Here is a 12,426-nt window from a genome sequence, read left to right on the forward strand (position 1 = left end):
TTACAGTGTTGCTACAGTCAATTGTTTTTATCTACCATATTTTCCTTTCCTTACTTCTTTCATAATACTCCTTCCTATCACCCCCTGTTTGTTATTCCAGGGGTGATACTGAAGGACCTGATGAAATTAATTTTGAGAAAACTGCACTGTGTGTGGTATGTGTTTTTTAAGGATGTCTCCACTGGTGCATGAAGACTTGGATACATATTGCAAATATACAAGTTAGACTGGTAATTTTCCAAATACTGTTCTCAGGTCTTGGGGGCCAAGGAATATTTGAAATAAATCCATGAGAAATAAGTTTCATAACTTCTAAGCAAAAGAGAAAACTGTCAAAATTCCACAGCAAATCTGTCTAATTGTACCTCAGTTTTCTTGATAGGTGAAAATGATGCCAAGAGTTAGGAAGGTGTTTTTTTTCCATAGAACCCAAATGCACTGAATAGGTGCTAAGGAAGGTCAAACATGAGGAGTCTTCTGTTAATTTTCACTAAAGGATATCTCAGAATGCTTTAAAAGTTCTTTCTATGCTGACATGTTAAGGAATCAGTGAGTACACTGAGTGTTGGCTAAAGGGTCTGATCCAGAGAAGCACTCAGCCTGCCCAGCTCCCTCTGAAGGGAATGTGAGGTGGCACCTCTGCCAGGAGAAGCCAACGGGAGGTGACACTTCTCAGCATCCCAGGATCAGGCTGAGACACTGGAGCAGCGGCAGCGCACGCCTGGCAGCGGGACAGACATGTCAGCAGGGGGAAGCTGTGAAATCAGACATGTTTCCATAAGGAGCACAGTGAAAATCATACACTGTCACACAACAGTGCCAAGCTTTGTTATTTACTTCTACACTCTGGCGTTCACTAGAGCCCCACAGTGAATTCCTCCTCAGCTCCACACTGCCTGGCGTTAGCTGGGAGCAGAAACTCCCGGGCTCGCTCACCTGCTCGGCCGTGGCGTGGTAGTGGACTTTGGGGTTGTTGCTGAAAGCTGGTCGGTATTTGTACATGGCAGGAGTGGGAGGGCTCATAAGTTTGGGTGAGAGGCCACCTTCTGCAAAAGAAAAAAAAAAAGTACTTTCTATTACAATGTGTGCGGACAGAAAGCTGTCAGCTGTAATTTCCTGCCATCCATCGTCCTCTGCAAACGGATCTGTTCTGGAGAGAAGAGAACTTGCAGTACTTTTGTGTAGCATTCCACCAAAATCAATGGAGTCCCTATGGCAGTAACAGCACATTGCTGCCAGATCAGCCACCTACAGAGAAGGAGAAATAACACCCAATATATTGAATGGGGTGACATGTTTTGGTGAGTAGAAATTTTGCCTAATTTGAAATACTAAATATTTGGGTTGGATTCAGCTACTAGTTCTGCCTGAAAAAAAAATAAGTTTTTGAAATAGTATCAAAGCATAAAGTTCACATTCTCACAGATGAAATAATAATTCAGTTTGCAATGCCTAAGAATTTCATGCTAATATTTCTGATTCCTTAGATTCCTTAGACATTTATAATTAAATAATTTATTTAAGAAGGAGTTTAAAAGAGTTTATAAATGCTGCAAAACTGACATGAAAAATTCAACCTAGGCTTGAATAAACCATTTCAAGCTGCCTTTTCTTTCCCTTTCCTGCTGTTAATTCCCCTAGTCTGGAAATCATATAAATAGAAAAAAATCCTTCACCCAGATCCCATGTTTTGAAATAATACAAGAAACATTTTAAAGAGGCTAAAATAATTTCTTATAAATAAAAATAAAACACTGATCATGCAACTATACCTTCACTGGTGCCCAGCTGCCCTTTTAGCTCAGAGTACTTGCTTGGATCTCCTTTGGGTGGGAGAGGTGGTTGCACATCCATACTCTTATCCTCCAGACCTTCCAGGCTGATTTTAGACTGAAAATGATCCAAAAAAATCAATCATTCCATGCAACTTGGTTAAATAACAGATTGTGGCAGAGTGCTGGATGTACCAGAGGACCAGAACTACCTATACCTATAATGACAAACAGGATTCAGCATCTACTGCAGGCAAGGACTGTCACATGTAAAATTAGCATTGTCATAACCACCCAGGAGAATTTTAAATGCACTATCCTGGTCTACTTGGCAGGCTAAGTACTATAATCATCATACTAATTAGTATGTGGTAGAAGACAATAGTGCTTTCTAGCATTTTCCAGCAACTTTCCAGGTAGCTCTAAGCAAATAACTATCCAAAGTTACTTCCAAATGAAGTAACAATCCACAAAAATCTTGCAAGTTGGCTTCCTTTGAATCCACCACTTTTTATGGGACTAAACAAATCCTTCTCTATTATTCATGCCAGGAGAAACTGCAAAGAAAAGAGAACTCAGCTTCTGAGTCAATATTCCTTGCCCTGGACCACAAGCCTTCTTGCAGCCTGGAAGCTCAGAACGTTCTTCGAAGTAGAACAGCGGACCTGGTCTGGTGGTACAAGGGTTCATTAAAATTAATTTGAACACCAAGAGGTGACAGCCCTTGGGACAGAAAATAACTGCAAAGAACAGTCAGCTTTTCCAAAAGAAGCCCAGAGGGATTCCATGCTAGAGCTGCCTGTTATTGGGTCAAAAGCTGCTGTTACTGAACCTGCAGTGGAGGATGAAGTGTATGACAGAGAATCAAGTATATGACAAGGACTCAAACTCTACTTTCTGCATAATCTCAAAGAGATTTGTCAATGACAGACTCACTCCCAGCTTGATAATGCTCAATCCGTGCCCTCCAAAAGCAGAGCTTGGAGATTTCCTCACCTTGCTCCGGTTGAGGTTGGCTTGGATGCCGTTGTCGCTGATCTTCACTGTGATCTGTCGCTCAGACAAATCCGGTCTCAGGAAAGGAGGTTTCACACTCACAGCTTGCTTCTTCTTGGGCTCCACCACGTACCTGATTAATTGTGCAACAGTTGTGCATAAAATAAACAGTAACCTAAGAACAAGGGCTGAAAATCTTCCCACTTCCAGGTTATGGTTTAAGAATGTGACAGAATCTAGGTAAGAACCTCCATTTATTTCAATGTATGTAATAATTAAGCAGCAATTAAAAAAAATTAGTGAGCAAAAGGAGAGGATGTATTAAAAAAATCAGCAATATTTGAAGCACTAATGGATAAGAGCACAAAGAGAGCAAGAGAGGCCTGCCACCAACAGAAGTGACTGACTACATCATCCCAGTTAACATGAAACAGCTGCCCTGTGGTGGGAGTCAGTGACTGGGAGACAAAGCCCAGCACATGAGGAGTTACCATGGAGAAGATGATGTGCTGCCAGTTCTAACTTACCACATGGTGACTTGTTTCTGTAGCATGTTTAGTGTTCAAATAAATGGAGGTAAAAGAGACTGCCAAGTCTATAGGAAGCAAAAAATCTAAGAGGAAATGGCTGACTTTAGATATCTAATTTCCCTTCAGTGGAATAGAATTCTCTAAGTGCAATTGGCCAGTGACTGTACTATGCCTAAATATCAACACACACACCAGCTTTCTCTGTTTTATGTAGTGAACAGGACATTCTAGTAGTGATGGCTCAGGGACCTTCAATACACAGAACAATCTGAACAGACAGTTCAGATTCACAAAAACACAAGTGTTCTGCTTGTTATAATTCTGTGAATAGCCATGATGATGGCACTCACACCCCTCTCTTAAAACAAGTATCTCACAGTGTTTAATACCCAGCTCTTCTCATCCACCTTGAACTGATTTTCACATTTTGGAAGGTTTGAGAAGCAGCTACTCCAATGTCTTTAACACATGTAGTAGTCCTTTAGGACTTATTTGTTGTATAATAAAGGGGAAAAGAAGGCAGATTCCAGTCAGGGTCTGGAATTGTTCAACACCCTAAAAAAGCTCAAATAAGTCTTATAGTAAGATTATGAACATGTTTGCAGGCTGGACAGCTCAGCAGCTAGAATTATAGTCCATCTGATCTGCTGCATTAAGATCCTGATTTCAAAATGTGAAACGATAAATCCATTTCCCCAAAAATAGAAAGCCATAAATAAAATCTCAAGTTCCGTGATGTAGATCTCATTGATAATCTGTTTTATGATAATGAAAGTGCCAGTGAGATTGAAAACCACAGCAGCCTTAAATTAGATTTAAATCTTAAGGAGAAAGGCTGATTTTAGCTTCCTTCCTTTTCCCCAGCAGAATGGACATTGTGTATAGTGTAAGAAGTAGTGTGGGCAATATGATAACATATGGATATTTACCTTGTTACTGAAATCCACTGGATAAACAAGCTGGTGAAGACAAGGGTGTAAGTTCAACATAATCTGACAAGCTCATTCCAAAAATACTTCCGGGACAAGGGTGGTGAATTACAGGTTACAGCCATGCAACATAGAAGCAGCTATCACAGAGCTCTGCCTTCAGGAGTGTTTTTGCTTTGCTTTCCTCTTATTCCATCAATGCTTGGCTTGTGAGCCCAGCCCAGCACATTTCTTCCCCTGTCCCAACAGGGACTCTTGCTCCCTCATTCCCAGCTGAGAGCATTTCTCTTACCTGGGAGCCAAGGGGCTGCAGAGCACATGTTCCACGTTTCCACAGCATCCACGGGTAAAAGGATTCACTCCCCCACGGAATTTCCCTGTCACCTGGAAACATGTTCAGGACAGTGCTCAAACCTCTGGTTCTATAAAAGTCATCATCTAAGCCTCAGAAAGCCAAGAACAAGTCTGACCCTTCTGTCCTTCCCAAAGAGATCATTTTCCTTTGAATGCTGCACTTTTTCTGTCTGGCTCTAACACACCACCTCTGTCAGCTAATTCCAGCTAGGAGGCACTCAACTCAAGATCCTTCCCAAAAGGATACTGCTGAATGTGACTGGCTTTCAAAGTGATGTGTTCATCTCTCCATGCTGCTCCTGCACTGGATTTGTGTCTGCTCCCAGCCAGACATCCTTTTTTAGTCTCTTTCATTCCCATCACTTCTCCTCCTCTGTCCCCTCCAAACCAACAGCAAAGTCACATCAACATTCCCAAGTGCTGCATGAGAGCAATGTTTCCTCTCTCTCCTGAGCAGTAATCAGTACAAACTACTGCCTTATGTGGGAGGGTGCCAGGAACTCCCTGGTGATTACAATGTTTGCTTATAAATGAGCAGGTTTAATAAAAGCCAAGCCTCATTAGACTGGCGGGATCCATTCAAGGCTTCGTAAGCATTATAAAGAGTTTGTACTCCACAGGCAGATACTCAAAAGTCACCATATGGGGATAAATACCAATAAAGCCAGGGAGATTAGTGGTGGTTGCCATTAAAAGCATTACTGTTGTTGTTTGCAAGTAAAGCATTTTAATCAGCTCATAGTTCTGATCTAGCAACAAGTTTACAGAGTACCAGAAATACTTTAATAACTTGCACATAAAACAACAAAGGTTAAATAATTCTGCAATATATTACGCTGCCTTGTTGATATAACATAAAGCTCTTTAAGAGGCTGAGAGAGGCTGGAAGTTCTGAGATTTGGAAGAGCAACCTTTTGATGAAAACATGGGCCTGGGACATTTGGCACATCTGAATTCAATCCTAGGTTCACACTGACTTGTGCCAGATGCTGGCAAAGCATTTCATATTTCTGTGCCCATTTTCTCAAACACAGTATGAAAATAAAATTTCTCCAAATCACAGATTACAGTACTAATTATATCAGTTTGGTTTCTAAAGTTTCTAAAGAAAATCACTGCTAGAAAGCAGTCTAAGAAGGAAGGGTATTTATTTACTCTATTCAGAAACTAAAAATACCAGGATATGAACAGATGTTGGGTTATGGGTTATTTTGATTCCATAAAAGAATTTCAGAGGCATTCAGAAAGCTCAGAAACATCTAAACCCAGCCACTATGCACTTCTCAATCACAGCCTGCCTACTATGAATGCTCAGAACTTACAAACTCCAGAATTAATAAATACCAAAAATTTACAGTAAAAACCCAAAAATGTCTGTACCACTGGCCTATAAAATGTACTGGGAAAAGAGGACAAGATAAGCTGAGCATAGTGCAAATGGAAAGCTGACAGTAGATAACTACCAGTGTGAGAAAAGAGAATCAACACTGAGACTGCAGGAGAAAAGAGAATGTTTTAGAACAGTGGCAAAGCCAGGAGCAGATCTCATATCCATCTCTCCTGGTCTGGTGCTCTAATTACTTAGATATGCTTCCTTTGAAAGGACCTCAGGGCTGGGAACATCCATCCTTCAGTTACAGATAACCCCTACATATGACTAAGCAGAAATTACGACTAGATTATATTGAATTTTCAAAATGGCATGGAAAGGTGTAACAAATCTCAAGTGGTTTGGTAGCTCAGGAAACCAAACCAAGCTAGGATACATTTTCCAATGGTTATTTCAATCACAGAAAAATCCTCAACCTTTCTAAATTTTAGTGCAGCCACAAACACATGAAGTTAAATTTTACAATTTTTAAAGTTAAAATTTTCCTTCTTCTTCAGCTTAAAATATTCATGGAGAGTTTATATCACTGCACAAAGACAAGCCTAAGGCAAATCACGATTTGGGCTATCAGACCAAAATGCCCTGTGTTTCATGCTACTATTGTTAGCACTATCAAATCTAATACTAGGCCAAAATTAATTTTAAAATTAAAAGCAGATGATTCTGAGCAGGTCAGAGAAAAGCATTTGAAGATGACAGCTATGGAAGCTTGCTTTGTTCAAAGGCCATGTTAGGCAACTGTTCAGGATGACTTCAGATTCCTTGCTTATGTAAACCTCCCACACTCTTCTGGATAAGAGTTTTTATTGTCTCTTGTGGGATGGAGACAATGTCATCTCAGTTTACGAAGGCCTGGCCTCAGACAGATGTTTTCATCGCTCACAGCCTGCCCAGGAGCCAGACAGCTCCACAGCATGGAGCCATCAGCCCCCAGGACAGCCAAAACAGGCCACTGGGAGCTGCAGAGCACCCATGGGGGCAAGGGCAGCAAAAACCCATCTGAAAAAAAACCCAAACCAAAAGGGAAAAGAAGTATGGTGGGGAAAAATGTGAAAAAAGCCCAGATGTGAGGGGCACTTGGGAGCTGGAGCTGTGGAAGGGTAAAGCACTGGAATGCACAGAGTTCATGAGCCTTGGGATGAGAGCAGTGCCACACCTGCAAACTGTCCTTGGGGTGGCAGGAGCCTGTTATTGATCCCATCACATCGATCTCTGTCAGCCACACCAAGCCATTAATGTGCACATGAATGCAGGTGTGCATCAGCCACAGGGACTGTGGGTCATGGACATTTGAGTACCTGCAGGGGAACTGGAGTTTTACAGGCTTTTTGGCACAAGGTGTCATGTTGGCACTTGGTTTGGAGAAGCAAAGCAAGTTGGGTCCAACAGCACTCTGTGTGTGTATGAGTTCATATGCATGAGAACACGAGAGAGACACAGAGGGAGACAAAGAGCTAACTCAGACCCTATGATGGGCAGTGAGGGCTTGCTGGGGGAGTTCAAAATACCAGGAGAGAGGGCAAATGATTGAATATTTTCCTTTCTTTTTTTCACTCAATCTCATGGATTGTTCAATCTGACTCATAAAGTTTGAACGTCTTGGATTGATGGTGCTTACCACATAAAACCTATTTCAAGGGCATGAGTAGATTTTAAATAATAAATAAGCCTGGGGTGATGCTCTGTGGCTAAAAAAGGGAAACATTTGCCTGCATTGTATTTAAAAAAATCTGAAAATAAAAAAATAGGCAGCCTTCCTAGATCTTCACAAAAACTCCACTAAGAGCATTACTGGTAAGATTTGGACTATTTTTAGCTTTACCCAAGCTAACTTGCTGATTTTCCTTCCCACCTCAGCACCTTAGCCACAAACATGGAGAAAGGATTGCTTCTTACCTGTTCATTCGTTGTGCGCCCTCGGGCCACTAGAACAATATGGAAGCCAGTGAGACCAATGACTGGGATAAAGAATAACCCAGCCACACACATGACAGCCATTCTGTATCCAGGAGTTAAAGAAACTGGGATGAGTGAGGGGAAAAAGAGTCTGTGAAAGACAGGGACAGGAAAAGGAGAAAAAAAAATAGGGGAGTGTCACAGTGTCATAGAATGGTTTGAGTTGGAAGGGACCTTAAAGATCACCTAGTTCTAACTCCCCTGTTGTTGTCAGGACACATTTCACTATCCCAGGCTGCTCCAAGCCCTGTCCAACCTGGCCTTGGACACTTCCAGGGATCCAGGGGCAGCCACAGCTTCTCTGGGCACCCTGTGCCAGGGCCTCATAGTGAAGAATGTCATGCTACTATCTCATCTAAACCTGCCCTCTTTCAGTTTGAAGCTGTTCCCCCACATCCTTTCACTCCAGCCCCTTGTCCAAAGTCCCTCTCCAGCTCCCCTGGAGCCCCTTTAGGCACTGGAAAGGGCTCTAAGGTCTCCCTACAGCCTTCTCTTCTCCAGGCTGAACAACATCAACTCTCCCAGCCTGTCTCCAGAGCAGAGGGACTCGAGCTCTCTGAGCATCTCCATGGCCTCCTCTGGGCTTGCTCCAGCAGCTCCACATCCTTCTGATGTTAGTACAGCACTCCAGGTGGGGTCTCATGAATGCAGAGTAGAATGTTCCTCACCTTTAGCAAGGTCTAACTAAATTTCATTTCAAAGTCCACCTCCTCCTAGTCTGGGTCCTCACCCTTGAGATGGTTAAAAAGTAATGTGAACTCAGTGACTCTGGCTCTACCTTTCTACCTTGGAAAGAATATTCTGCACTGACCTATCAAGAGCAGTATCATCCCTCAGAGCCAGCAGTTCATGTGTTACACCAGCATGCAGGGGGCTACTTCCAGAGCACACTCTGCTCCAAAGCACAGCAAGAGAGTTTTAAACACAGCAAACAGCAATTGAGAGCTACACCTAGCTGTAAGTAAAATTCAGGGAGGCAGCTCATCCTTCTGCTGGGTTGTCATGACAAAGATTGAGAAAGACAAAGGGTCAGCTACAGTTTCTGGAGCAATCCATGCTCACACAGGTGCAACGAGAACAGAGGAAAACCTGCACTGAGCATTTGCAGGAGGAGAGCAGTGGGGGATCAGGAGAGGCTCCACCAGCTCCCAGAGGACAAATATTCAGATTCATTCTTTCCTCAGTCAGCTTGAGTCTGGAAAGACCAAAAGGAAGGATACGTAATGGTAGTGTGAGCTGCTCCCAGCTTTTCCATATGGTTTAGTACGAAGATGAGCCCAAAGGTGAACACTCCGACCATGTGCGTACTTAAGGACAGCAAGAAGAGAAAAAAATAGCGGTAGTTCCTCCGTCCTATGCAATTGTTGACCCATGGGCAGTGATGGTCAAAATCCTTGTAAAGAAAGGGAGAGATAGGGAAAAATATCCAAACAGTGAAAGAAAATACATTGCCTTAGAGATGAATCTGAACCACTGTCATGTAAAATTACATCAGACGAGTTCTGCAGCTTTACAAAATGCTTGACTGTCTTTTATAAGACATTTTAGGACCAAGTTGTTTCTCTATCCATGAATGGAGAGGTACTTGAGTGTTTACAGGGTTTGAAGAGAGGATATATCAAACATAAAGGACAGGCTATTTATCTGCTTGCTGCAGAAGCCCTAATTTTTTATCATCCTTAGCATGAGTCAATTGCAATGAAGTTATTATAACCTAGAATGGTTTGAAGATGCAATAGTGCTGCAGAATGCCCTGTCCCACATTTCAGTATTTATACATCACTGAATGAGTCCACTTTGAACAATGGACATCACAAAAGTATCTTTTTACCAAGCAGGTCACAAAGAAAAAGAACAGCTGGATCAGACAGAGGCAAAGTTATGCATCCAAACCTAACAATTTGTCTCAGTCACAAGTCCAAAGTCCCTCACAAAGTCAGATCCCTTTTAACAGGAGATTTAATAATGAGGGCAAGCCACAGACACCCTCCAAGTGCCTTTGCACAGTTTTGTAAGCATGTAAATCCACTGTCTCCAGTGGGATTATTCCTGACGTGAAGACAAGATCAGGTGCAAGAAATAAACCCTTCTTACCTCTGTGTTCTTCAGAGCAGATATTACACATTCATTGCACTGACCAATGAACTGTTTATTCTTCACCTTGTGGCAATGCTATTTTTATGCACTGCTCAGTGATGACACAGAGGTTTTGTATTTCTAAGTTTTGCACAACGCATTTACCAAAAATTTACAAAATACAAAAAAATGGATTAGAGCTTTCTCAAAGCACATTAGAAAATGACAGGGGCAACTTAAATATTAAGATCATTTCAGGCTATATCTGAAATGTTGACATCACATCTGTCTGCTATGCAAATCTGGCTGTATGCAGCCCAAAATACCTATGGATTATGAAACTATGTAAGTACTCACTGCAAACACTTCAATTAAGAAAACAAAAATCTGACTACTTTTGTCACAGATTCATTTTTGTGTCCCTCTGGTAACAGCATGCTTTAAGTTTTAATTTGTTTTATTTCTGCAAATGTTGTCTGCTTTGCTGTTTATTAATTTTTATCAAATTGGTTCAGAAGTTTTATATTTGGGAAAATAATTTTTATTGTACATTCTAGACTGACAGTGAAAACATGTGAACTACAGCCCTGAGTGGATCCTACATGGAAAGCCAGCAGAGTCACTCCTGTTTACTGTCTCAAAGCTCTTCTAGAATATGACAGGTGAGTGGAAAATAAGCATCACAAGAATCAATAAAACATGTTTAAGGCCATGATTTATTGATTCAGAAGTCATTAATACTTTTTGCCTACATTCCTCCACAGCAGTAATAATTTAATTACAAGCAGAGCTCTTTACTTGTGCACCAGAATAGTAGGGAACATTCTACTGACTTGACTATCAATAGAACTTGTGGAGAGCTAGCCAGAGTCACCTTGCCTTCTGCTATTTTATGGAGGTTCCTTTTGGATTCCCTCCCATTTTCATTTCTGCTGCAGAACTGACTCCCATGGAGGCCTTACATCAGCATGAAACTTCAAGTGTTTATACCACTGAGTTTTGAGCAATCTTTCTGAGAAAACTTCATTTCCTGAAAATGAATTTTTATGCTAAACCACCGAGGAAGGAGGAAGAAAGAAACTCCATGGGCCAACTGAGAATTTACCATCATCTTAACAATCCTCAAAACCTAGAATTAGTGAAAACATTTATGTTTTAAAACTAGTAACACACGACTCAGGTTTTCTACCAAAAATCTAGCTCTGTGCAACAATTCACAGCAGTCTAAACAAACAGTGTGTCACAACTTACAAATAGCTGTGGCTACTTTACCCAGGGACCTTAGCAGCTCCTCACTCTCAGGCTTCTAAAATCCCACATCCTTCTAAAGCCTTCCAAAACAGGACAGCCTCATCCTATTTATCAGTGGTTACTAGGCACAGCACTGTTTCCAGATAATTATAACTTAGATATATGACTGACACAAGATATATCCAGGCAGCCTTTCTCTCACTTGTAACTGTGCTGCTCTCTTTGGGACTATTCCCTTGCTCATGGCAAAGAGGATTAGGACAAAGGTAGTGTATACAGCATTCCAGCTGACTCTGGTATTTTTTCCCCTTCTGATTAGTAATTGCTTTCATTTTAATGGCACAGCTGAGTATATTTTAGACATTTTAAGATTTCGTCTTTCTATTGAAAAAAAAAAATAGACCTTGCAGCAGAAATGATCCTTTAGAAGTAGAATTTTTAGCTCAGCAATAAAAAGTCCCCTGGCAATACACTGCTGTGAATACAGTGCTCTGTACCTACATGTCTGGGAGATGCTTATAGCCCAAAAGCACATCTTACTGTTTAGGGGTTATTTTTTAAAAATCCTGTGTGACTCACCAAGACCCCAAGGGTAACAAGAATCAAGAAAGTCCCCTAACTCAGAGCAATCAACATTAGAAACATGAATGAGTTCATACTGTGAGCTGGGGTGTTGAAAAACACATAGGTTCCTTCCATTGACTGGAGAACCATTTGCTGAACTCCGAGTTTTGTTCTCCTGAACTCACACACCATTGTGGCTTCTGTGCTTGTCCACTAATGTAGGCACCAGTTTGCTCCAAATTAAATGATGAACCTTAAGCTCACACATGACAAATTGAAATGGTTCACCCTGAATTTCTTGCTCTCTTGAACTCTGCACCAACTCTCCCATTCACCCCTTTTTTACATTCACAATCCCTTAGCTACTTCAAGGAAGATGCAGCCAGCATTATAGATGTTTATTTTAATGATCACTGTCGACAGGGCTGACAACGAGCCTCGCTGCATTTGTAACGCACATAACTGAGGGCTGTGCCTCGAATGGCGCAGCTCAGCGGGAGTCCAGCGAGGCCGCGGCTGAGAGCTCCCGAGAACTGGAACTCTGGGGCAGCCCAGCGGGCTGTTCCCAGCAGCAGGGGCAAGGCCAGCCCCGGCACAGCCCGGGGCAG

The 12,426-nt window shown here is 41.8% G+C and overlaps 1 protein-coding gene across 1 annotated transcript in view; it reads right to left on the bottom strand.

The window, feature by feature from the left end:
* The window catches only part of ZDHHC8 (zinc finger DHHC-type palmitoyltransferase 8), a 112,135-nt gene that overhangs the window by 10,654 nt on the left and 89,055 nt on the right, over window positions 1–12,426 (bottom strand). The window contains exons 4-9 of the mRNA XM_053993987.1: window positions 9,148–9,320; window positions 7,868–7,970; window positions 4,520–4,611; window positions 2,769–2,901; window positions 1,773–1,890; window positions 937–1,046 (exon numbers count right to left, since the gene is read on the bottom strand). Coding sequence (XP_053849962.1) covers window positions 937–1,046; window positions 1,773–1,890; window positions 2,769–2,901; window positions 4,520–4,611; window positions 7,868–7,970; window positions 9,148–9,320 — 729 coding nt within the window. The remainder of the gene's footprint in view (window positions 1–936; window positions 1,047–1,772; window positions 1,891–2,768; window positions 2,902–4,519; window positions 4,612–7,867; window positions 7,971–9,147; window positions 9,321–12,426) is intronic.

Source organism: Vidua macroura, chromosome 18, assembly GCF_024509145.1.
Source record: "Vidua macroura isolate BioBank_ID:100142 chromosome 18, ASM2450914v1, whole genome shotgun sequence".
Lineage (NCBI taxonomy): Eukaryota > Metazoa > Chordata > Aves > Passeriformes > Viduidae > Vidua > Vidua macroura.